Genomic DNA, 27,321 nt, shown 5'->3' on the forward strand with positions numbered 1-27,321 from the left:
ACAAGGCCTATCCTAGTCCCATTAAAATGCATGTTTGAACTGCCTCAATTTAAAAACATCTTGCACTGACATATCTTAACAATTTTGTAAGTTGTGTTTGTAAAAACTACTTAACGGTGCTAAAATAACTAAAACCTAGAGCTGGATTAATCTAAAACCTGCCCAAGAAACTGACCCAGATAATCAGACTGACAAAGCACACAAAATGTTTTCTTAAAAAAAGACATTCACATCCAAAAATGATGAAAATGTCTTTTTCTTATTTATTTACTTAATATTTATATATATACTTTTTTACAAAATAAAAAACATTATGAAACAAAAACAAAAAATGCTAACAAGTCTGTGTGTAAGGATTTGACAGGGGAGAAAAAAGCCATCAAACAAACAGACTACAGTACTTGTGTTTATATTTATATATATATGTACAAGACAATTTTATCCATTTAAATTTTTTAAAACGCACAGTACAAAAAGAAAGTCACTGACAAAGAAAAAAAATGAAAACAAAAGACACTCAAAGTACAATTCTGTCCATCAGCACTTTCCTAATAATCATTTCTAAAAGAATATATTTGGGGACAGAAGGTGGCGTTTTTGAACGAGGACGTATGACGGAAACAACAGGCTGTGGAAAGACACTTGCTCACAAAAGGTGGCCTAAGAAAACTCAGACCTCACCTGTACAACATAATCCCAAAGCAAGTGAGACATTTCTCACGTATGGTAAAATGTCGAGGTCAAAAACAACGCCTTAACACAATCCAGCCTCTCTTTAACAGGGAGGACAGTTAATGAAGACAAAAACCAACAAAGTCTAGTTTAAGGTGCACTTCTAACATCTGTGGGGTACATTATGGCTTCAAAAAATTAAAGAAAAATACACATTGAAGCCTATAGCATAAGCAGAGCATTCATACAGCGGCCACCCTCACAACACACACAAAATCAAAACAAACGTACACACATGCACATACTCGCAGACGAAGTCTGTGAGCTCACCTATACATTTTCATATATCTATTTATATTTGGTAAAAAATAAACTTCACAACTGCATTAGCCGATTTAAAGTGATATTTTCCTTTTCTCCAAAATAAAATTTGGTAAAAAAAATCACTGCGGAGGAAAACAGAGATGCATGTACATTTGGATTGCATGTCCTTACAAAGCAAGCGCAGACAGGAGGGGAAATAAAAAGAATTGTGTGCAGGGGAAAAATCCACCCGTTCTTCTACCAAACCACTCATTTTCATTTTATCCACCAGTAGAAAGAGAAAGAAATTAAACAGTCCTTTTAGAAAACTGCTATATGTACATATGCCTGAAAGAAAAGGGGGAGGGGCTTGATTCTTTTTTTTTTAAAGATACAAACTCCAAATACTCAATACTGAGCTCTCAAAGGCTTAAGTAACTATCCATACACTCATGAGAACCCTCTCCCCATTAAGATGTCTCCCCTGTGCACCCTCCTCAACTGATGCATTACAGTGCTAACTCTATTACAGCACCACCAGTGGAACGGGGTGGTACTGCAGGATGACTACGGAGAGAGGAGAGGGAGCGTCGTTGAGGAGCGAAAAGGAGATCTCTGAGGAGGAGGAGAAGAATCTGCAACATCAAACAGGGCAGGAAGGGGTGTTAATTGCCTCCCCAGCTGTAGCTGTTGTAAGCGGACTTATTTATCTGGGACTTCTGTTGGATGGAGGCAGTCTGACTACGCTGTCCAGAGCCAGTCTGTAAAGGCAAAACAGAAGAAACTGAAAATCTAGTATTGAAATTTATAAAATCTGAAACTATGTCAAATAATTAAAATGTATAACACAGGTGTGTGCTCACCTGTCCATCCTGTTGCAGATGGTGATGAAGCATCTGGGAGTGAGGCTGCTGATGGGGGGCCAGGATGTGCATGTAAGGGGCCGGAGCATAACCCGCCGCGGCTGGAGGATTGATCGGGCCACCGCTCCCAAGTGCTGAGGGCAAACTGAAGGAAGCACTGGGGGTTCCTGTGTGGAAACCCTGCTTCTCGAAAGACTGCTGTGGGCAGATAAATGTGTCAAGGTTAGCATACTCACTATTTACACAAAAATAGCATTATTGTCCAAAGTACGATACATAATTTGTGACACAAGAACACTTTAAGGTAAGTTAACTGACCTGCGTCTTTGTGTAAACAGACCCTGAAATATCAGGTACTCCCGTGTTGCTGGATGTCACAGAAACACCTAAAGGTGGAAAAAACAGATACAAATAATTTTTTGATCCTTGATTAAACTCATTTTTAAATTTATATGCAAATGATGAAAAGCAAACCAGTGGTAGTGTACTGGCTTTCAAACAACATCATTAAAACTCAACAACTTGCGCTCTCATACCAAGAGAGCTGAATTCAAGCACAGACTGCACTGGCAAAGGCAACTTTGCATTTATAAATCATTGAATACTGTGTACAATTAAGTATCCAGCCAAACAAGTCAACATGCAATGCTGCTTCTCAGCAGCAGTATCGTACTGATCTGGAAAAAGCTTAAATTAACTACATTTCACATTTATGCTTTCCAATAAACAAAATACATTAACAGAGCATACAATCATGTCGATATGGTTTATGTAAATGGCTTATATTCCCATTTAAAATGACCCTATTGGACTAACACACTAGTATGACTTGAAAGCATTAATGCAGTGGTTCTCAACTGATGTGGCCATGGGACACATTTTTAAATGGTCAGCAAGCCACGACCCACATTTTTATGAATTTGAATCAAGCAAATTTATCTCAAATTGTTAAAGGGACGAACCACTTTTTTAAAAAATATGATTATTTTCCAGCCCCCTTTAGAGTCAAACACTTGGTTCCTACAGTTTTTGAATCAGCTGATCCCTGTCAGTACCACTTTTAGCATAGCTTAGCATCATCCATTGAATCCGACCAGACCATTAGCACCACGCTCAAAAACAACCAAAGTCTGACATTTTTCCCATTCAAAACTTGACTTCTGTAGTTACATCGTGCACCAAGAGCAACAGAAAATTAAAAGTAGCATTTTCTAGGCAGATATGACTAGGAACTATACTCTCATTCTGGCGTAATAATCAAGGACTTGTGCCGTACCATGGCTGCAGGTGCAACGATTTCAATAGCATTCCCTGCTATTGAAAGATACTAAGGGGACTATTTTCGGCTGCTGCGTAATATCATCGTCTGCTGCAGCCATGTTACGGCAGCAAAGTCCCCGACTACAACGCCAGAACTAGAGTATAGTTCCTAATAGGGCTGCAGCTATCGATTCTTTTTGTAATCGATTAATCTAGCACTGAATCGATCGATTAATTGATTAATCAGATAAAAATTTTGTGTGTGTTTTTAAACAACCAAAACAAATAATGCATAACGAAAATGACGTGGCTGTAAAATGTTTAAGCATTTGGCTTTTATTTCTAAAAAAACAGAGGTATTGACATTTGGCTCCAAAAAATAAGCCTATTTATTTCAATGTTTACCCATTTAGTGTTTATAAGTGCCAGTGCCAACAATTAAACACTTTAATTTATTAATATGCACAACAGGTTTCATGCTGTAATCTAGCCCTGACATCAAAGTAAATTCTGGTTTATGTACATTTCTACACCTGCAGCATTTACCATTAGGCTACTAACAAATAATATATCATTTCTGGGGTGAGTCTATTTGCTATGGTAACAACCTGTGTGTGTGCGCGCACGTGCACCTGTGTTTGTGTGTGTGCACGCGTTCTGTGCGTGAGGAAGAGTGACACCCCACTCAGACATTCAGTTGCTTCATTGCATTTTGGTACGGCAGAAATACATACATTCATTTTCAATAGAACGCTGCATTTGGTTCGCATCACTTGCATTGCGGTGCATTTTAGGTTAAGAATCCGTTCGAAAAATCACAACATCACGCCTGCTTTATACAGTGAATGCATGCTGAAATTATTGTTGCGTTGCTACATAAAAGTTTAAGCATATGCGATGCATTGCGCGATCGGTCTGACTCGCGTGAGAGAGATGATGGTGCATGCGTGTCTGTGTGTGAAGGGCTTCTTTTTTAAGCTATACTCTCTTGCAATTCAACGTGAATACGTTAACTACTTAAAAACATCAAAGCTAAACATCATATCTAGTCAAACCGCATAACAACATCGCTATAAATACAGTATGGGATTAAAATCAGCGAAAGCTACGTTACCTTGTTTCATCGACACTTAGTGAAACAGCAGTGGATGTTTTCGGTTCAGATGCTGAATGTAATGTAATGATAAGAATGTAATGATCCCAAACTTTAGACATTCTCTCTCCGCCATCGCGCCAACTAAATTCAAAATGTATATCACGCATTATGATGTGCTTCCTGAACATTGAACAACGGTCCATGTGAATCAGATCTCGGCGCGTGTAGTGCGCGTCATAGTAATTTAACGAGGCTGAGGCAGAATTTTTGCCGAGGAATTTTTTTAACCGAGTTAATCAAGTAACTCGATGAATCGTTTCAGTCCTAGTTCCTAACCATATCTGCCTAGAAAATCACAACTTTTAATTTTCTGTCTGTCTTAGCACACAATGTAACTACAGAGAGTCAAGTTTTAAATAGGAAAAATATCCAAACTTTTTGGTTATTTTTGAGCGTGATGCTAATGATCTAATCAGATTCAATGGATCATGCCAAGCTATGCTATGCTAAAAGTGGTACCGCCAGACCCGGAGATCAGCTGGATTCCAACTGAATGGATTCCAAAACTGTAAAAATCAAGTGTTCAACTCCAGGGGAGCTGGAAAACGAACATACTTTCCAAAAAAAGGTGGAGTGTCCCTTCAACTCTTTCCTCTGGCAATCTATATTTTCTCTATTATGCACAAAGTGGCGTTCTTACCCAACTTATAAAACAATGAAACAGTCAAAACTGTTTTGATCATCTTTCTGAATCTGATCTGAAATGCTGGCGCTGGCTGGCAACTTAAAACGCGGGCAGGGACTGTCACAATTTACTTAACATATGACAGGTAAATTGTAAAGGAAGAAAACGGTATTTTATGGCTGTTAAATAGTCCCATGCAAGTTTTCTAGTTGGTATCAGATTTATCAAAATATAGACATTAACATTTTGATATATTTGAAGATTATGATCGCAGTCATGGCACAAACTGACTCGTTATCAGATCGCCTCCTAATTATCAGTCAGTGTGGCTTTCACGCGTGTCTTCAAAATAAAATTCCAGCATCAAAAAGCATTTAAAATTAAATTTTTATTGTTTCTTTGACAGCACTCTCTGGGATCCACTCAAAATGTCACAATCTCCACTTTTGGGTCACGACCCACCAGTTAAGAAACACTGATCGAAGTAACAGTGGTATTCCTCATGCCAGCGATGCATTCATCTTAAAATAATCTCAATTTTATCATTTTTTTCCACAAATATTTCATTTGACTTTAGAAAACAAACATCTCCGTATGATGGATGTTTGTGTATTTTTATAAACAACGAGTCTTTTATAGATATAACATTCATTTCTGGCGTTAGGTGTTCATAGGTGAGTAACTTATGAAAATTCCACATTTAAAACATTCCTTTAAAGTAGGGATGTTAACAATTAATCGATCTTCAATTAATTGTCAATAAGAATTAAATCGATAAAACTTAAAGATTGTCAAATAAGCAAGATCATGCACATGTGTGCGGCGCCTGCACAAAACATACAGCCGGAGAAAAAAAATGAAGCAGCGCGCAGAAGTTAAACTAGCCATGATCACAACAATGCTCGATGGCAAACACACACCTGGGCTTTTTAACGTCATGCGACACGAGACGAGGCTGGCTGCCAACGCCAAGAAATGTCATCCGTAGTGGATCTAATAGGGCCCGATACAGAAAATGCAAATATGGTTAGGATACTGAAAGCAAAGACCGTCTTCAGGGAAGCCTGCAAGATTAGCATAGAAACGCTGCGAATGCTGCTATACACGTGGAAGGAGACCAGAAGCCATTTTCAACGAACAGATTCGTTACACTCTGAACGCCTGCAACATACATCACTGATCATCATTATTGACTGGCTGAGGCGCTACATGCTAACAAAGTGGACTGTTGCATGTTTTCTAATGGAAGTTTGCCATCTCCATAATATAAGCGTCTTGGCTAAAAGTACACCGCAGGTCTAAGCTGACGTGACGACGGGAAAAGTGCCTTTCTTGGATATAATATGGTGTATCAACGACTCGGAAAGCGAGGTGAACACTAGAAAAATTACACTTGATGGTAATGAAACTTATTTTGAAATGTCATGGACGCATAGACTTTTATGCGACTGCTGCAAGGTGGCCATGTGAAGCGGAGTTATACACTGTGTCGTCATTATATTTCATTACGAGATGAGTTTAAATTGATAATTGACATAAATTGCCATCCCTACTTTAAAGAATTGAAAAATGTATTAGAGCAACAACCATGATCAACACCACAGAAGTTTGATACATTTTAAAGTTTGAGACAAAATATTAAACTTAGTGACAACGCACTCACATGAAAAGCAATATTTAGCTCAAGTGATAAAATAACAGCTTACTGTTACATTAAGTCAATGTGAAATGTAATAACATTAATATTAAAATGTTTATGTTATTTAACAGTTATGAAAAGGGATTAACATCATGCCATTTAGGATTTGACAGACAAACCTACGAAAATAAGTCAAACATGCAATTCTTGAAGTCTTCGACTTTTCTCCATTCACTCATTCAGAATTCAAGAGTCCCCCATAAACAAAACTGATTCAATTATATTAATATCAATTTCACATGAGAAACTACCCTGATGTTTTCCACCCTTGAACGGTTCCTTATGAAGCAGGCAGAGCTTCGCTGACACCAGGCACTCTACAGAGGCACAGCATGGCTTTATCGAGCTTGACCAGTCAAGTTAGGAGCCATGAGGAGAGAGAGAGCGCTTAAGAATAAAAAGGGAGGAGGGAAAGGAAATTGGGGTTTAGCGTGAGGCTGCACTCACCCACTCCGGGCCCGGTGACCGAGCTGGCGGGCTTGTTTTGCGCGGAAGCAGCGGCGACGGCGGCAACAGCTGTGCCGTAGCCGCCTTTACAGAAATCCCCGCTCCCTGCCGAAGCCTGGCCCAAATCCTCATAGCCTGCAAACGGTCAGACACACACAGCCACAGCCCCACAGCATTAGACACACACCAGGCAGGGCCAAAGGGAAGGAGTGAAAGGGGCAGGGCATAGAGATGGAGGCGGGAAAGAGGCAAGCCGAGAGGGAGGGGCCTAATCTGAAAGGGTATTGGGTCAGGGGACAATTCTTCAAGAAATGAGACTCAAGTGATGGAAAATTTATGAAGATAGGAATGGACAAAGTAAGTAGTGGAAAAATGAAGTCAGATGTTTACAAAGTATATTACGGAAAAAGAATTAAGTGGACAATGAAGACGGCAAAGACAAAATTATGATCTGAAAGTTTATATGCTGGATGGAAGCAAAGCCAAAAAACCAAAGGGATGGCTAAAGGTTGACACACGGTACACAAAAGTGGTGGATGGACAAAAGCAAGCAGCGTGTAGAAAGCATGTGTAGACCCCACCACCCTCAACCAAGCGACCTCCCTCCCACCTCATTCTCCTTACATCACTGGTTTCACAAAAAAACTCACCTTATCCCACCTTAATTACAAAGAGATTTAAAGTTTTTTTTCTCAGAGAGACAGTTTAACATCTTTGACTTCCAAAAAAGTAAGCTATCAAAACAGTCCCAAATTGAGATTTTCTTGTAGTTGTGTAATGATTTCCCAAGTCAAAACAAATGATCCTTAACTCTTTCCCCGCTATTGATGAGTTAACGTCAATTAAGAAAAAAAGCTTCCCTGCCAATGACGAGTTTTTCCGGCAATCTGTATTTCCGCCAGGTGGCGTTCCTACCCAATTTATAATCCCAGAGGTATCCCCTTAGGGCAAATAGTTTAAACTCTGTAGCCGTGTCCCAAACGGCACACTTCGGACTTGTGGACTTCCTCAGAATCTACACTTTGATGACATCTAGTGCAGACTTTAGGGACCCTTTACGCGAGTACATGAGGGCGCACCAGAGTCGTATTTTGGGACAGACTCTAGCATCACACCAGAAAGAGGAAGAGAAGTTGCCCATCAGTGTGAACTCCATCCATCATCTGATTGCTCTTTTGCAAGGACTTCTGGGTAGGTAAAGTGCGTAGAGCATGCAGCAGTGCAGGCTTGGCCAAAGACTGCATCAAGTGGGTGCTGATGAACACACTTCAGAGCGTAAAAATGACAGACGGGACACCCTACGGACTAATGCTGCATTTACACCAGCCACGGTAGAGGCGGCAAGCGCGGGTGATTTTAACGTTAAGTCAATGCAAAGACACGATTAGGCATCCTGCGGCATGGTAGGCGCTGAACGTGAATTGAGCGTTGCCGCGAGAAAGCGCAAGATGAAAAATCTGAACTTTGCCAGATTTCCGCGCCACGTTAACCAATCAGGACCTTGTTGTATTAGTGACGTGATTACAGGAAGCGAGCAGAGTCTCAGCAGAGTCGCAATAGCCCCTCCCATGACGTGAATTTCCACGTGAATGTCTCGAATGACTAGAATTTCATGCGCGAATAACGCGAGTAAACTCAAATGTTCAAGCGTTTAACTATGTGCAAAAGCGCGGTTTTGCCGCCTCTATCGCGGCTGGTGTAAACGGAGCATAAGCGAGCATTTGCATTTTAAAGCAACGAGACCGAAAGTCCACATGAAGCGCGCCATTTGGGACAGGGATGGTGTATGTTTTGATCATCACTCCGAAAATAGTCCCACAGTTATTGAAAGTTACCAAGGGTATATTTTCGGGCACTGGGTAATATACTAGCGCCTGCTGCAGCCATGATACACACCAAAGTCCTTGATCATTACGCCAGAATAAGAGTATAGTTCCTAGCCATATTGGCCTAGGAATCTTAATTTTCCGTCAGTCTTAGTACACGATGTAACTACAAAGAGTCAAGTTTTAAATAGGAAAAATATCGAAACTCTTTGGTTATTTTTGAGAGCGATGCTAATGGTCTAATCAGATTCAATGGATTGTGCTAAGCTATGCTAAAAGTGGTCTTTTTTTAATAACGCTGGCAGGGAAAGAGTTCACACTACACAGATCAGTAGTTAAAGTCCGTGTAAAGTCATTTCAGAGAATTGTTTCTAAACACAAATGTTAGAAATGCATTACTGAAACACGTTACAAAGACTGAACTACATAGTATTAAACATTTGGGTGTTCAGTACTATTTGGGCAGGACTCAAAAGATTGTGGTGGTATTTGAAAGTTGGCAGCTTTCCCACGAGTGAGCATTGTTTCAGCACCGACAGTCGACAACCCCCCCCCCCTTTTGAGAGCAGAGAATCCTGCCTGTTTTTCCATTTTTCCAAATTTACTTTGCATTTTTGTTAGTTGTTAAAATTTGGGAGGGTGGTTTAAATAACATTTTTCTTTGGTGTGACAAACTCAGAACACATTTAATATCAGACTTTACAGGGACTTTAAAGCTTTGTTTTTTAAAACAAGATTCCATGCAGTACAATAGCAACTGTGTGAACTCAGACATTGCAAAACCAAACAGCTTGCAAGCTGGAGCAACTATGAATTTTACCCATTGCAACATGAATGTGTCAAAATGATGCATTTCGTTTCAAGTTCACACACACAAAAAACAATGAAGATAATCTTGCAACCAACTTGGCGATTGGGGAAACTGAGCTAATTTAGCTAAAACGGGGCTCTAAACTGCTACTGAATTACATGAATGAACAATAAGATTATACAACCTTTGTGTTATTCAAGCTTAACAATACAGACGTTGCATGAAAGGTCAAACATATAAGAAGCCATTACCAGTGTTGTATCCATGAGACCCGTAGCCACTCGCCTGCTGAAATTGTGTGGCCGATGCATTGATGCCAACATTCACACCATGTTGTTTGGACGAGGTAGGAGCCACCTGACAAAACAAATAGAAAGTCTTACGGGGCCATTTACACAACACTGTTGTCAACAAAAAAAACTACGACATACGTTACCAATTTAAAAAGAATACGAGCACCTAGCTTTTTTTAAATATAACAGTACTTACCGGAAACATGGCAGGGCCGTACTGGAAGGTGTTGGGCAGACCCGGTACCCCAGTGTAATAGGGAAGGCTGGTATAGCTGTATCCAGGTGGAAGGGATGGGGTAAGGAAGGGCTGCTGGGTGGTGTGATGTGTTTGGGTCTGGTTCTGCTGCGGCTGGGCAAGCGTTGTGGCAGGGGCAGGGGACGAGGCATCAGCCCGACCAAACTTTGACAGGTCACCAGCTTACAGAGAGAAATTTAAAATGTAACAGAGCCGATTTCTACACCCTTTAAGTGTCAGATACAGATCGAGTAATCTACAGGTCTGTTAAAAGCCTGATGGTTGTCAGTAAACAACTAAAAAATTTGCCTGGCATGCATTGCCCCTGTGGTGTTGCTATGGATACAAAGGACAGGATTTGCTGTTGCAATAGATTCGTAAGCTTTTGATTGGTTTTCACCCAACTGTACAACCCATTTGTTATCTCTACTGACCTATTTTTTCCAAATCATGATGCTTGTTACAGAACGACACACCTATTGTGCATCATAATCCACCTACTCTGTATTCTGTGGGTCCTTAAACTTAAATCAGCCATTTAACTCATCAATTGGCATTCAATGCACAATGGACCGCTATTGGGGAACCATCTTTGAATAAATAAAATAAATAATCTCAACAGAACCAATCGTGCCTTACCAGAATAAGGATTGCTTGTTAAACTGCCTTCCCTGCCAGTAAGCTGTGTGGTAGGAGCGGCAAATGGAATGCTGTAATAGTCCTGCAAGTAAAACAACAATGTTACAACCTAAAAGTACTGCGTTAGTGTATAAACACTTGTCCTGTGTTTGTAGACTATGATACTCACCAGCGGTATTCTGGTCTGTAGCATCTGTAAATCATCGTAGCCATACATTTGAGGCTGTAGGACATAAGAGGTTTGTGAGATAAATGAAATACATGACCAAGCATACTAATCACAGAGTACAGCTAGGATAACAAAACACAGACCAGAAGACTCACTGGGTAGTGGTGAAGCAGGCCAGGAGCCATGATGTAAGGATTGGGCAGCAGAGGTGGCACACCGGGAGGCAGGTTTGGAGGTGCTTTCCCTGTTGTGCAAAAAAATATGCCCGTCACAAAGATAAATTAAAAGGTATACCTCGAATGTACTATAAGTGATATTTGGACATCTGCCAAATGCATAATGTTTAAATGTTTAATGAAAGATCGGCATTCCTAACCTGAGGCAGCCGTGCTGCGGGACGAGGCGGCTGATGAAAGCGGCACAGTGGCAGAGGCCACAGAGGATGAGGATGCAATAGCTGTGGGAGGAACCATGGAGGCCATGCCAGCAGCACTGTTGAGTCCCATGGTCAGACTGCTGACCTGGCCCAGAGCGGACTGCGCAGAGACCAAACCGACAGATGACGAAGGTGCCACAGGGCTGCCGTGGGAGATGGGGGCCGCAGTAGAGGAAGAAGCAGGTGGAACTGAAGGAGGAGCCGAGTAGGATGAGGAGTGCAAGCTGGATTCTCCATCTACACTTGGGTGCTAAGATTAGTCACAAAGAAAATTAATTACACACAATGTACCTCAGTAAATAAGCAAAGAAAACAGGGTTCCCACACCTTAGTTAACTTCAAATTCAAGAACCTTTCAAAGACTTTCCAGGTCCAATAACTTCAAATTCAAGGACTAAATGTAGGGACACATTTCAAGTGAGAGCAAGGTTACATTGTATTACCTTTTAAGATACACTGTTACAGTTCCCTTTTAAGAGAACTCGTGCTGCGTCACTGCGGTGACACTTTGGGGACGCTTACAGGGGTAAGTGCGTCTAAATGTATATATCAAATTTAACCAATGGTGAGGCTTAACAACAAAGACAGGATGATGCGGGAGCCAGGAAGTATATCGCTATCTGAAATATTACCAAAGATGGCGTTACATGGACGCAGGAAGTATGGCAAGAGAGACGCAACGCCTCGTTCCCTTCTCAGGGAACAACAGTTACATACGTAACCAGAGACGTTTTCATGTGTCAAACACAACTATTCAAAAAAGCATTTTGGTATAAATCAACATTCGCATACAGAAGAAATAAGCATTTTAAGCTAACAGTTTAGCACGTGTGCCTTTAATTTTTTATAATATTATCCTACAGGCAATGTTTTTTCCAGAAAACTTCCCCCAGACTGACAAACTTTAAGGATATTAAGGACCCGTGCGAACCCTGAAAACAGATGTTGGAGATACGTGGTTTTCATCAGACAGCGACGATATGAACAAGTCCACTGATTGAATGTCCAGGTTCATTTCCGTTAACAGTATGCTTACTGTACATACATCTAGGAGTGACAAAATTACGGTAGGACTGTGCAAACAAAGTATCTGTCTAGCATTACCATGTCAGTGAATTGATTCATTGTCTCTTCATAGTTTGCAAGAGACATTTGATAAATTTATAATTAATATGAAATAAACTAAGTGTATTTAATAAACTAAGACGTAGGCTATTTAATGAACTTAGCGTATTCATCCGTCAATATGAAACGCGACTTGGCCATTCTAATTAATGATCGCAAGAACGCGTATCGACCACCGTTACTGTAAAATATGCACGCATGTCCATTTAAACTCAATTTTGGTCAAATGTGGATTATATCATGACACTGGCAAGAATATGGTTACATGTAAAGATGCCATACCAAGTATGACAACGCTACATTCAACTGCTTTTGAAATAGTGTTTTTTCACTTCCTGAAAAGTAACCATTTTGGACATACGTGAGTTTCATCAGGAAGCGACGATATATTGTTGTATTTAATTGAACAGGACAATTTTCATACTTTAAAAACTCACCATTAGACTTGCGTTTGAAGTGCGAACTGACGAAGATGTCAAACTGTTTTGCTGCGCCTGGAGGGAGCTGAAGAACAACATGCACAAAAATTATCATCTCAACTGTCATAACAACACAGCTCAGAATAAAGAAAGGCCATAACAAAGCATCATCATACTTATTGTGTTGTGCAGCTAATGAGCTTGGAGAGGAGTCTTCATGGCCAAGAACACTAAGAGGCGACTGATTGGATGTGGTCAGCAGGGAGGGAGCACCTGATGAGGGATCAGCCAATGAAGACATGTTGGAAACCGAAGATGGGACGATGGAATCAGATGTCGGTTTCACGGGCACTGCAGAGCCTGCTGCAGCTGGGGAACAAATGGTTAATTAGCTTTAATACATTAACGTCAATGATAATGTATTTTAGCAGTTTTGTAAAGGCCGGGCATACCTTCCAGAGATTGTGACGGCTGTATCGAACTGAACCCGTTCTGTGGGACAAAAAAAAGACTTTTAAAATCAAATGCAGAATGCAAATAATTTATTTTGGAGAAGTGCAATTATTTTGTGGTTTCAAAATGTAAAGATATGAGGAAACGTGACACTGCCTCTGAAATTCAGGCTAAAGTCTTAAATTATGAGATTAGGAGCATCAAAGTTCAATTTCAGTCATTGATTTTAAATTTTGACATGACCGTACTAAGTCAATATTAAAGATATCAAAGCTATATTTTCACAGACAGGTTCCTGGCTAAAGTCATTTGGATCGAGCGGTCTTACCTTGGCCTGTATGTCTTTCTGTGGTGACGACGACACAGAAGGGGGGTAGCGCCGTGTCTGGCTGGCTCTCTGCTCGTACATCTCCATCTGACTGGGGTTGGTCAATGCTGAAGATTGCTCACTAAAGAACATTTAAGCAAAAAAAACAATAAACATCTGTATGCGACATGTTTGAGCCTATTACTGCGTTTACACCAAACGCGTTTCAGGCGTCAAAATCGCGTCTACAGCATCAAGTTTGCCGCTTGAATGTAGATTTTGTAGATTTGACGCGCATCAGAGGCAAAATCCGCTTCTTGTGGGAGGGGCAAGTGCTATGCGGTTGGCTGATGTTTATCGAGAGAGTTACCGGTTTGTATTTAGTCACCTCACTATAGGGGGAAAATAAACGGCACGGGTCAATAAACGTCACGTGACCCAAAAGTGAAATGTGTATTTACAACTTACCAAGTTGCCCAATGTCCTCACTGACACTCTTTCAAGCGAGGTCATTTTAATTCCCGTCTTTATAGAAATAAGAATGTGTCTCACATAGCTCCGGGTGACTGCTCACAGACAATATCAAGCGTTCCTTCATGTTGAATTAGTGACTCCGGGCGGGGCTGCCACCACAGCAGCAAGCAGGTTCCTGATTGGTTAACGCGGCGCGAAAATCCGGCAAAGTTCACATTTTTCAACTTGGGCGTCAGCCGCAAATTCACGTCAAACGCAAAATGCACAAAAAGCACCATTCGCGCATACTGCACTGGAATTGCGTCTACCGCGCCGCGAGACCTTCAGACGCGCATCCGCGTCTTCACATTGACTTAACATTGAAATCACTCACGCTTGACGCCTTGACTGCAGCTGGTGTAAACGCAGAATAATACTGAATGTAGCAATAATGCTAATGGTAATGCTAGCAAACAAGGCAGAACGGGTCAAGACAAGCATCTTTGTGATATTAGACACCCACTTGCTAACGCTTGTGTAAAGGCTGTTCTGGCCTTGGATGCCCGGTGTCGTCGTGGCAACAGCTGCCGAGGCATCGTACTCAGAAAGCACCGGTTCAGATCCGAACTGTAACGCTCCAAACTGCAAGTTTAGCCCGGATATGTCTGCAGAGCCTGGCATCTCAACTGCAAGAGCTGGAATCTGAAATCATAGTAGATAACAATCAATACTATAAAAAGGTAAAACCCTGATCAATTTAGCCAATTAGCAGTCATTTTATCTACAACAACTAAAATTACTCAAGCACAACTTTCAAAACACAACGCATACTTGTTTACCTCAAAGACAGCTCAAAACTCAAGAGGAACGCTGAGAAATAAATCACCTTGGTTGTGAGGGAAGCCCTCTTCTTCTGTTGCTTTAGTTTGTGCTGATGCAGGGGAAGAGGGCTGGATGCTTGCGGGTCCATAGCGCCGGAAGAGTTATGCTGACCCGAAGCCAGTGCAGATGGTTTGGGGATAGACTGGGGCAGTGAGGATGAGGAAGAGGACTGAGGAGTCAGGGAGGAGGTGGTGGAAGGGGGCGTGGCTTTGTCCTGCAAGAAAGCGTCCATCATGGAAGAGGCAGTGGAAGAGGGCTGGTAGGGTTGCCGTTTGGTGAACGGACTATGTGCAGGATCTACTTGGGGCTTCATCTCTGCGGAGAAACACAACGATGGATACAGTTCAAATATAAAGAGGAACAGATGTATAAAGTGAATTAATAAACTGGTCATGTTGGCGCCATTACCGTATTGGCTCAGTGCAGGACTAGTATCCCAGGTAGAAGGACCGGCGTTGGGTGGTCCACTTTGTGAGTGCTGGGCTGCCAGCTGGGCCAAAGCCTGGGCCGTCTTAAACTGCTCCAGGAATTGAGAACCAGTTGTGGAGCCTCCAGTGGTTACTTTAGGGTCTCCTACATCACCAAATCCCTTACCAAGCATGCTCACCTAAGGAAAGAATACGTATGTTATATGGCTGACTACACGAGTGCAGTCCCGGTTTAATGTCTTCGTACAGTCAGGGATATAGTACAACAAATGCACAGCAGAGGTAGGGTGAAGTTAATTAGATTAAAAGAAATAAAAAGTAGAGCCACTAAAAGCAACTGTTAACTAACCATGCTGTGCTGGCCGTAGGGCGCACTGCTGGAGGATTGGGACAGTGAGGCTGTCTGCTTCGAGCTGCTGAACACCAGAGACTGAGGCAGAGATGAAGGCTGTTGCCCTTCAAGAGGAGCAGGTTCTGCCTCAGAGGAAGATGGAGGCGTCTTCCCCAGCAACACCGCCAAATCAATCCTGAACGGCAAACACAGTACACAAAAATTGTAAATATGCAATCTGTCAACAGGGTTCCCACACACCTCAGTTAACTTCAAATTTAAGGACCTTTCAAGGTCCAATACCCTCAAATTCAAAGACTAAATGTGGGGACACATTCTAAGTGAGAGCAAGTTACATTGTGTTACCTTTAAAGATACATTGTTACAGTTCCCTTTCGAGGGAACTCGCGCTGCGTCACTGTGGTGACACCTCCAGGGATAAGTGTGTCTGAATGTGTATATCAAATTCAACCAATGGTGAGGCTTAACGACAAAGACAGGGTGACGCGGGAGCCAGGAAGTATATCACTATTTGAAATATTGCCAAAGACGGATTTACAGGAACCCAGGAAGTATGGCAAGGGAGACGCAGCGTCTCATTCCCTTCTCAGGGAACAACAGTTACATACGTAACCGTAGATGTTTTCATGTGTCAAACACAACTATGCAAAAAAGCATTTTGGTATGAATCAATATTCGCATACAGAACATATGAGCATTTAAAGGGAACAGTTCAGCACATGTGCTTAAAAAGTCTAAAATTTTTATGATATTATCCTACACTACACAGGGAATATGGATTTTTTTCCAGAAAACTTATTGCATAAAAAGATTCAAGCACTTTTAATGACCTGTATTCTATGCATGTATATTTTCAAAAACTTCCCCGGGCCTTGAATTTTTCCCCCCAGATTCACAAACTTGCAAGGATATCAAAGACCGATGGGAACCCGGTGTTAAAAATGTGTATATGTGTGTGCCTTGCCTCATGTAAGATTGTTTTTCATTTTTGCAACCACTATTAAATGGCGTTGACCTTTATTTACTTCAACAAAAACAATCACCAAAGTTCTTGTATTTTTGAATTAGCTCAGAAAATAGTTCAGCTCTGTGATAATGCATTATTCTAGCATTGCAAAGGTCAAGGTTTGAAGCCAGGAACACGCAGTGCATTACAATCTGATATATGTTTTTATCACTGTAAGTCACTTTGAATAAAAGATAAATAAATGCACAAAAAAATTGTTGAACTCCACAGACCAAATCTGTGATATGCTGTTATTTTCCACAGAAAATACTTTATCATATCAATGCCTTATACATAACCAATCCAGCTTGATTCAGAGACTTAACATTGTAAGTGTATTAATCTGTGTGTTGATACAGCTCAGGTTAAAACGAACGCGGCTGCTGGCGTACCTCTGTCCAGCTGTAATGGTGACATTCTCTTGTGGAATGGGCATGGACGCCACACTGGAGGCAGTGAATATCTTGGTCTCTGATAACTACATAAAAGATACCAAGAATTAGCCTCGCTGATTCTACAAATAAAAACAAGATATAAAGTTTCGGTTCAAATACTCACATCTTCATTCCAGTCCTCCGTACCCCACTCTTCTGTGGCAGTTCTCCACGCACCTGAAACAAATCCAATACCTTTATCATCAGATATACAAAACCTTAACAAAAAGAAGTCACACAGGCCGTTAGATCTACAAATAAACTGACCAGGGGTGGAGTCAAACTGTTGAGGATAGCTTGTGCCCTCTCCTCCTGTAAACTCAAGCCCTGTGGAAACAAACACATTGTTAACATACGTTGTACTTTGGTGTTAAATGTTCTTGAATATATCTTTGATAACAGGAATTGGAAAAAAGATTTAGGTGACATCACTCACGGTTTCCATCCTCAGGTTCCAGGTTGCCAGTGTTACTCCAAGTGCTACCACTTGTGTAGGTCTCATCTGTTTGGGCTGGCTCTGTGTAGTCCGCTGGATTAAACGTACTGAAAAATAACAAAAACATACTTTCAGCTGTCTTTTCATATAGACTAAGTGAAAGAGGGAGCAATGTTGCAAACAAATAAAAGCATAAAACAAGCCAAAAATTGTCAAAATCACTGCCAACCTGAAAGCACACTCCCCATTTATGACTTGCTAACTGCGATTACATGAAAGCTCTTGAACCCATGACCCAAACCGGCAGAAACATGATAAGAGAGCCGCCCTTGAAAACGCAAAACATCGAAAGCGCTGTGCGACCAACGTTCTTAGTTTCATCACTCCGTACTTCCTACTAAATCTTGGACCCTCAAAAACACAAACAGACAGACACACCCAAAAATAAGTTTAACTCACCTCTCATCTCCTGACAAATCATATCTGGGGCCTTTATCAATCTGGCTTTAGAGAGAAACAACAGGGAGAATTACAAGCAGCTCAACATGGGCAGAAAGAAGGGGGTGTATTGTGAGATCGTATGCGTGTTTGTGTGTGCGTGCGAGTGCTCGGGGTTAGACTCCTATATCTACAGGTCCATTATCAGTTTTACCACCACACCTACACTACAGATGTAACAATTAGAAACGAATGCAACAGCTAATCTGCATTTTAATCTCAAAACAAGGCTAAACTCATACCCCGGGATTCAGGTCAAGAATAACCAAACATGCAAGTCCAAACGCACACTTCAAACCAAACACACGTCAGGCACCAGACCATTATCTTAATATAAACAGAGGCATCCTCAGAAAGTCTAAAAAACGGGGCTTGACTGACAAATGGGCACTTCTACACTTCACTATGACTCTTCAGGAAGTAAGAAATGTTAATGGACATACCGCTTTAGCAGAGTTTTTAAACAGCGTTATTCTTTAAATAGCAAGTGCCTCCTATTATTCATAACACGAAAACATTTTCTCACCAACAACGAACCTCACAATACCACAAGCATGAAGTGCATTTCAGAATTTTGAGAAGTCAGAAAAAAAGTTAAAGTAACTGCACCAAACCCACAGCAGCTGGTTATCTTACCTGTTCAAAAACCTGCAAGGAAAACATGTTAACTAAAAAAGCCCATGCTATAAAGGTTTGTGTAGACTACAAATCCACACACACCTCAAAACTAGTCTTCAAATCTAGTAGGTACAAAATAATGCACACCAAACTCACCATTAGAATCAAAAGCACTTTACATCATATCTTTTAAAGTTACTAAAGCCCAAGACTGAATTTTGCAAACTACCCAAGTACCATCCATCCAGGATGATGTTCTGTAGTCTTTACTGAACCTGAGAATAACAGGAAGTACCCCGAGGAGACACGCAAACTTACCCCATACCCTGAGCTGAAAACCTTCCACCTCGCCTACCAGCTCCACCTGGAAACAAAACGGCACTTTTAACCCTGATAAAGAAAAAAAAAAACATGCCGACGTAAAGTGAAATGCTTTAACTACATGCAGCAATATGTACCTCTTCCTCTGCCTCTTCCCCGACGGCCTCGTTCTGTTCCTCTGCCCGCAATGCCACCTGTCTTGGTTCCATCCAACCCGTTCTCTTGCCCACGAACTGAAGGAAAAAAAGGGGATGGACTGATTCAAGATGTTTACGATAAACAAGAAAAACATTAAAAGGCATAAAAGCTTAATAAACAGGAATAATGTACAGCCTAATATGACAGATCTTAAAAGTCTTGATTAGGTTGAATACTAAATCCTTCTGACAAGGCAGTTTGTAAAATTTTGTCTTGCCAGAAAGATACTTTCTTCAACATTCACTTGCACATCCTTTTGTACTGACACACATTAAAATAAGAGTCGTCACATTAAAGTGACACAGAAACAAAAAAGTGACCTTTGTGACACATGAGCAACCGCAACAAAGCCAGTAAGTATTTTTAAGTTGGAAAATCTATTTTATAAAAATACGAGGTCGAAACTTGACCGCTGGGATGTCAAATACCTTAATGGTGCCTTAACAGTTACAAACATAGTACACTCTTAAAACGAATGTGTTAAATTAACACATCTTGTGTGTTGTCCTGAACTTAACACATCTCTATGTTATTTTTGGAATAACACACTTTGTGTTGTTTTAACACATCTTGTGTTGTCCATTTCATTTATTTAAGCTCACATTCTACACGAAATGACACACAATGTGTTAAATAGTTTAACACAAAACAGTGTGTTAAAATTAACACATCCTTTCTTAGAGTGTAGCAACTTCTACACATTACTGTTTGACCTGTCAATGTACTATCACTATACTTACGAATAAATTAATATTTGCTGACTGATGTTCTCTCTATATCTGTATTTAAATGTATGCATTTAATAAAATATGGCACAATTATAAACAAAATCTTAAAATTCGAGACATTCATTGCTTACGTATGTAAGCAATGATGTTATCAAACTTGATAAAACATTTGAATCAAATCTTTCCTCAGTATCACGTGACTGCTAAACATTGCCAGGTCTCAAACTGCGAGACAGATACTAATCAGACCACAAGACTTCTTTTTATGTGAAGTATCTGAGCTTTTTGTTGCTCTCTATCTCAGACAGAGACTGAGAGAGAGTATCCGGTATCCGCTCAAACTTTATTCTAACACACGCCGTCCCTTCACAACTACAGAGCGAGCAGAAAGGGTTACGTTGTGTGTCGAAGTCTACCTGAGGAAGTAGAGTGGACCAATACAAACACTTCTGCCACTTTAGATATCTAACAGACTGTAGACTACATGATTCAACCATTAGATTACGCAAGCTATTACTATAATTTATCAACTAAACTACAAGGCAAAGAACAGTGACTCCAACTCAGTTAACTAAGGGAGGAGCTATCCATGGTTGCATAATTCAGAATAAACAACAGCGTGACTAATAAGTAGTGTCTAGGACAGCATAAGGGCGTACACTCTCGTCCACGGCTGGCACCACGACCCCTCCGCGGGGCTCCTCCTCTGCGACGCGCCACGTCTCTTTCTCCTCCCCTCTCTCGATTCTCCTTCCCTTCGTCTCCTCCATCTGTCTGTGCACTTTCCTTTTGACCTGACACTTTCTTCTTTCCAACCATTTCCCATGAGTCCTAGGAAGATAAGAATTCAATTCACTTTAAATTCAGACACAACTTTAAACACAACTCCGTGTTCCTGTAGCTTGCTGGTAAAGCATTGTGTTAGCACCTCAAAGCTTAGTTAATGTACTAAACCCATGCATGGACTTACAGTGTCAGGGCTGCCCTCCAACAGGACGTTGATGGCTCTGTTGACGTCTCCGTTGCAGTCGTGCAGCGCTATCATGGACTCATCCTGATCCTTTCCTGTGATGTCAACCAGCTAGATAAGAACAACAGATGCATGTTAATGGAATGAAGACACAATGGAATCAGCTGGGTGGACTTTAGCTGAAGTGTCAGAGCCTGATGTTGCTCGCAAACTCAGAATGAAACCGAGCGAGAGCATCCGGTATCAGCTCTAATTGATCTAGCACGTATCATCCCCGCCAGCGCTATACAGACAGCGATGAGGGAATTTCTGTGTGCGATTTGAAATGAAAGTGCAACAAACACGCAAAAGACAGCTGTGAACTAACAGCAGGATGTTTTTCATTAACAAATGACCAAAGAAATGCTGCCTATAATAAGAGGAACACCAAATAGAAAGACCATTTGAAACTGGGATAAAGCAGAACCAGCTCATGTTAGGAAAGACGAATCACACCTGTTTGACCTTTTCCTCAAAGTCTGCATCGTTGTGGTCCGAGATCATTTGCGCAAGCCGGATCTGCTCAGCAGTGGCCTGTGGACAGAAAAGCATAGAAAATTGTTATATCTGATCCAAGGACACAGCCTCACATTAAAATACCCAAATATCTACACCAATCAAAATAAAACTAGTAACCACAGTAAATTTTTTTACATTGATTACCTACTTATATTTCAAGTCTCAAGTTTAAAGGGGACATTGACTTTAAGATGTCAAAAATAAATCTTTGGTGTCCCCAGAGTACATTTGAAGTTTTAGCTCAAAAAACCATATAGATAATTTATTATAGCATGTTAAAATGTGACGTTTTTGGGTGTCCTTTTAAATGCAAATGAGCTGAACTCTGCACTAAATGGCAGTGCTGTGGTTGGATAGATCATATTAAGGGGTGGTATTACCCCCTTCTGAGATCACAAGGGGAGCCAAATTTCAATTAACTATTTTTTCACCTGCTTGCAGAGAATGGTTTACCAAAACTAAGTTTCTGAGTTTTTTTCACATTTTCTAGGTTGATAGAAGCACTGGGACCTAATTATAACACTTATGCTGCATTTACACCAACCGCGGTAGAGACGTGAAGCGTGAGTGATTTCAATGTTAAGTCAATGTGAAGGCGCGTTGACGTGCGTCAGGAGGTCCTGCGGTACGGAAGACGCGTTTCTGCCTCTTTCGCGCGTGAAGCTCGCGCAAATTGAGCGTTGTGCGCGGCACGCGCGAATGTGCTTTTTGTGCATTTTGCGGTTCACGCGACTATGCGGCTAACGCTCGAGTTGAACATTTTTAACTTTGACGGAATTTCGTGCCGCGTTAACCAATCAGGAGCCTGCTTGCTGCTGTGGTGGCAGCCCCGCCCGGAGTCACTCATTCAACCAACGCTTGTTATTGTCCATAAGCAGTCACCCGGAGCTATACGACACAAGTTCTTATTTCAATAGATGAGACAGGAATAAAAAGGACCTCGCTTGAAAGAGTGTCAGTGAGGACATCGGCCAACCTGGTAAGCTGTAATACACATTTCACTTTTGAGTCACGTGACGTTATCGACCCGCGCTGTTTATTTCCCCCAATAGTAAGGTTACCACATACAAACCGGTAACTCTCTCGATAAATGCACAATTAACATCAGTCATCTTGCAAACAGACTACCGCATAGCACTTGCCCCTCCCACAAGAAGCGGAGTTTGCCTCTGACGTGCGTCAAATGCTTGCTTTTTCCGCGTGTCTACTCCGCTCTACACGCGCGAATGCATTCAAAGTGTTCAAGCGGCAAACTAGGCGCAGTAGACGCGATTTTGATGCCCAAAACGCGGTTGGTGTAAACTCAGCATTAAAGGTGGGGTGCATGATTTTTGAAAAACACTTGAAAAGGGAATCGGCCCAACTACCAAAACACACATGTAGCAATCAGCAGTAAGGGGGCGTGTCTACTAACTGACATCGTTTCCTGGATTGTGTATGTGTGGGGCGGGTCTAACAAATGAATGTTCAGATTCTGTTGGGGTAGGGGTGTGTTTGTTTAGGTGATTTCAAATGTCCCTGGCTTTCAGAAATTACGCGCCCTACCTTTAAACATGGAAAACGTCAGATTTTCATGATATGTCCCCTTTAAACAAAAAACAGTTTGAGATAATCAATCCTGATGATGAAAATTGGATCATGCACACGGATGCAGACAGCCAAGGTATACTTTGGGCTTAAAGCAACCCGTAAACATTTGCTATTATTATTATTATTAAAAATAAAAGCAACTGCAAAAATATTTGCAAATATTAACCTGACAAACCTTTATACAGTAAAACGTAGCAAGCATTTCATAACAACCTAATAAGGCAAACGAAACCTTGTGTCGTGGTGACTCAGAATACAGATGAGGAGAAAATAGGTCAGACTTGCACGGGCATAGATTTATGATTTATTCCTAGAACCCTTCATTTCATTTAGAGGAACATATCAAAGGATAGACAGCAGTGATTGTGGCCAAATGTGTCAGGGTGGTGGATGCTTCCTCCACTGATTTAGGGGGTAGCATTAGGAGATCAAATAAATATTACGTACCCTAGCACTACGATAGATAGATAGATAGATAGATAGATAGATAGATAGATAGATAGATAGATAGATAGATAGATAGATAGATAGATAGATAGATAGATAGATAGATAGATAGATAGATAGATAGATAGATAGATAGATAGATGTGATCTCACCTGTGGCCTTTGCTTGTGCTGTGACTGGCTCTGTGTCTGACCCTGCGTCTGCTCCCAGTTGCCCCGGGTCCGGGTTCCGCCAACTGAAGTCATCATTTACAGTATATACAAATAACAGTATTTACAAAGGAATAACACCTTAAACACAAACAAAAAGAAAAAAATGTTACGAATAACTCTGCATATTACCATTTTAAAAACAGTATGTCCTTTACAAACCATATTAAATACACACGCGCGCGCGCACACACACGCACGCACACAAACACAAACACAAACACACACACACACACACACACACATATGCTAACTGTTGTGTAGCCATTTTGAATAGCCAAACTGGAAGTAAACAACATGCCTGACGTTTTTGAAACAACAACGACGAGCTAATTTTACCAAAACACGACAGCTAAATAAATAAAATAATCACAAAATAAAAGGTATTTGACTAAACAACAACAAAAAACAACACAGATCGCCGTGTCTATGCAATCTGCAACAGGTCCACAAAAAGCCGCTTCCGGTACCTGACGCTTGATTCATCGTTAAAGGCACATGCACATTGCCGTATATTTGGTTAAACGACATTAAAGTCTATCCACCTGATGCAAGTTATGAAATGTCTTCCGTGTGCAGTCACGCAACCAGATCTGCGCATGTGGTGGCCAGAGCGAACTGCGCACTTCGACACACAAATTCACTCGGCGTGACAAAAACGCGCGGGACCAACCGCGGGAAAACAGACCGACGCCGTGATTAACGGACCACCTGACGACCAAAGACAACAAATACACCTTTTGAACAGTGAGCTTATGAAGCCTGGAGACGCGGATACAAATCATGAATGATGGCAAAGCATAAAACTAACTTACATTCACCCTAAAGATGTGAACCATTTCATTGTTCAAGTTCACGGTCACGCAGTTCAACATGGGTAGATAAACCAGTTATGTAAACACTTAAGTTAAAGGTAGAATTAACTAGGTCATGGAGGTGTTTTATTTACATTGTTGCTATTGAAAATATAATAAAACACTGCATACTAAGATGCACAATAACCAGTTAACCTACAATCTTCAGTTAACCTAATCTATCTTTAGTGCTCAACATTAGAGACACATCATATCTGACAAGTTCGTTTTGACTTACCAGATCAGTAATATGCTACTAAACTTAAAAATAATATTAATACGAGAAAACATGGTAACGTTACATAAATTAATCATGGCCACGCAATGGCTCTATAAAAACACGCTGCTAACTCCCATCTTTTAATCCGTGTATAAAGTCTGCACAAACTCTGTATAAATTAAACAAACATAACAATCCAACAACGTTTATAAGAAACTATTTGCTCATTTTAATCCTAAATACACTGCGGACAAATATACGCATACGGGTGGCTTCCGCTTTAGCTGTGTCTAACCTCATGGTCAGCGATTAGGCATCATGATGCTGGTCCTAATAATTCAACTTTCCCAATGGTTTATCACTTCGATTATTTGCTATAGTAAGTGGCAGACTATCTGGACAAATTGGTAATTAAAGTAATCGACACGATTGTATTTTGCTTTTGTTTTAACGGGAGACACACGTCTCCCCCCCACTCCGCGAGGTAAGGGAACCTCTCCCCGGTTGGCCTGCGCACTCAAAACCGAGGCTTCACTGAGGCCTACAGGCCCCGAATGATTAAAGTGAACAACAGGCGAGGTACTGACCGAGAACCCGGTGGATGTCGGAAATTTGGAGACAACACCGACCGACGGAGGCTGTAATTTTGACCTCCTAATCAGACGGAAACAAAATACGAACTCCTTCGCGTCCTAAATCAATTCCGCTAGCCGAGAACTAGGCCGAGCAGACTCGCGTAGACAATAAACGATAGAGTCAAAATTTACCTGTTTCTCTTCCACACTGACACCCGAATCACCGCGTCACGTGGTTTATCACAGTCAGGACTGCTTCACGCGCAGAATCGCGACCATGTGATCAAAACGTATATATAACAACACAGAAAGATGTTATTTAATTTATGTCATAGCTATTTTACAGTAAACTGTTATCCTATTGTGTGTTGCTTTTGGCTCTATACAGAACATTACATTTTAGCATTATAAATATTTTTTTATTAATAAATGGGAATGGAAGGATTTCTGTATGGAGATAGGCAAAAATAAATTTTATTTTTAAACATAATGCTAAATGCATTTTGTAGAAAGTAAAGCTTAATTAAATATATTTTTGAATTTGAAAAGTATATTTAGTTTTTTACAACATATACGGCAAAAAATTATATATATTATATATATATATATATTCTTTGCCAGAATAACATACAAATATTTTTTTCAATGCGATGGAATTATAAATGGTTTAAAATATATAGAATTATATAGAATTATTGTACTATATTTCAAAATATACAAAAATTTACCAAAAAATATATTGGTGAAATATAAATTTTTGTAAACATTTCAAAATATATTTCAGCACATATATTTTTTGGGCCATTTTTAAAAAATAGATTTACAATTATATTTGAAAACAATTGTTGTATAGGGCGTAAACTATACATTAAATAGATATTATCACAAACAGCTAAATAATTTGTACCATATTAGGGTATTAATATTGAATTGTGAATATTGTTTGTAAGTGTTACAATTGCTGCCAGTCACTGTAACAAATTGTTTTTATAAATCTATAGCATTTTATCTATTGGCTATACCGGTAAAATATATAGAAAAACGTAAGTAATATAGAAAATATTTGGTGCATGTACATACATTGACCTTGAAGCATTTTAACCTATAATTTTAAAAGTGCTTCATTCAAGCAGTGATCATATTTTTTAAAATGTGAAACAAATTGGTATCAATGAAAACTAGTTCACATTCAGATCACTAGATGTCGCCAGTACGCTGTTGATTTTTTCTTTGCATTTGTGTGTGCATCGAATGGGTGCATAAACAACGTATAACAAAATGTATGTGGTCATCTACGTCTGCTTTAAATATATGGATCTAAACAATATAGCACGTGAAGATCATTTTTAGTACCCTTGTGCACAAAGAAATGTTAATGATTTAAAAGAATAACCATGAGCCAGACCTCATAACCCAATGTCAGATGTCAGTGAAATAGGAGATTAATATCCATGATTTTTAAATTAAACTATGCATTTAATTCTGGGTTAGTATAAACAAAATAAAAATTTATTATAGCTCTTGCACTTTCCTGTAAGCGAATATTATACCAAACAAGTATAGGCTAATTGGCAGGCCTGCCATATTAAATAAGTTTATGTGTACCATACAAAAAAGTATTTAGTAAATAATATTGTATTGGTATATACTTAAAATTAAAATGTGCACGAATTAAAGTTAAAATTAGAGTATGCCTCTGAGATGTAAGTATATTATTTATTTATATATTATTATTCGTGATTATTTGCACCAAAAATTTTATTTCTTCTTATAAAAGATAATATATAAGTGACATTGTCTTACATG

At 40.3% G+C, this 27,321-nt stretch overlaps 1 protein-coding gene across 15 annotated transcripts; it reads right to left on the bottom strand.

Moving 5' to 3' along the window:
• Positions 1-393: 393 nt before the first annotated feature.
• On the bottom strand, positions 394-25,852 carry ubap2l (ubiquitin associated protein 2-like). 15 transcript variants are annotated; one of them, XM_055220840.2, is made up of 30 exons: positions 25,708-25,852; positions 23,810-23,947; positions 21,558-21,635; positions 21,063-21,173; positions 20,752-20,923; positions 19,304-19,399; positions 19,164-19,209; positions 18,189-18,233; positions 17,730-17,836; positions 17,561-17,620; positions 17,418-17,470; positions 17,252-17,337; positions 15,851-16,028; positions 15,482-15,680; positions 15,078-15,388; positions 14,715-14,893; positions 13,760-13,880; positions 13,431-13,470; positions 13,155-13,347; positions 12,997-13,063; positions 11,375-11,684; positions 11,142-11,242; positions 10,999-11,052; positions 10,830-10,911; positions 10,152-10,372; positions 9,914-10,019; positions 7,026-7,160; positions 2,157-2,224; positions 1,839-2,033; positions 394-1,736 (listed from the first exon to the last, which is right to left on the bottom strand). In XM_055220840.2, the coding sequence occupies exons 2-30, from the start codon at positions 23,903-23,905 to the stop codon at positions 1,641-1,643; spliced, it is 3,606 nt and encodes a 1,201-aa protein (XP_055076815.2). In that variant the 5' UTR covers positions 23,906-23,947; positions 25,708-25,852; the 3' UTR covers positions 394-1,640. The 15 variants fall into 15 exon arrangements, with proteins under 15 accessions (XP_055076815.2, XP_055076817.2, XP_055076816.2 ...); XM_055220842.2 differs by having other exon boundaries at positions 11,154-11,242; positions 25,708-25,851; XM_055220841.2 differs by having other exon boundaries at positions 1,839-2,036; positions 11,154-11,242; positions 25,708-25,851.
• Between the last annotated feature and the right edge of the window lie 1,469 nt (positions 25,853-27,321).

This window comes from Misgurnus anguillicaudatus, chromosome 20, assembly GCF_027580225.2.
Source record: "Misgurnus anguillicaudatus chromosome 20, ASM2758022v2, whole genome shotgun sequence".
Lineage (NCBI taxonomy): Eukaryota > Metazoa > Chordata > Actinopteri > Cypriniformes > Cobitidae > Misgurnus > Misgurnus anguillicaudatus.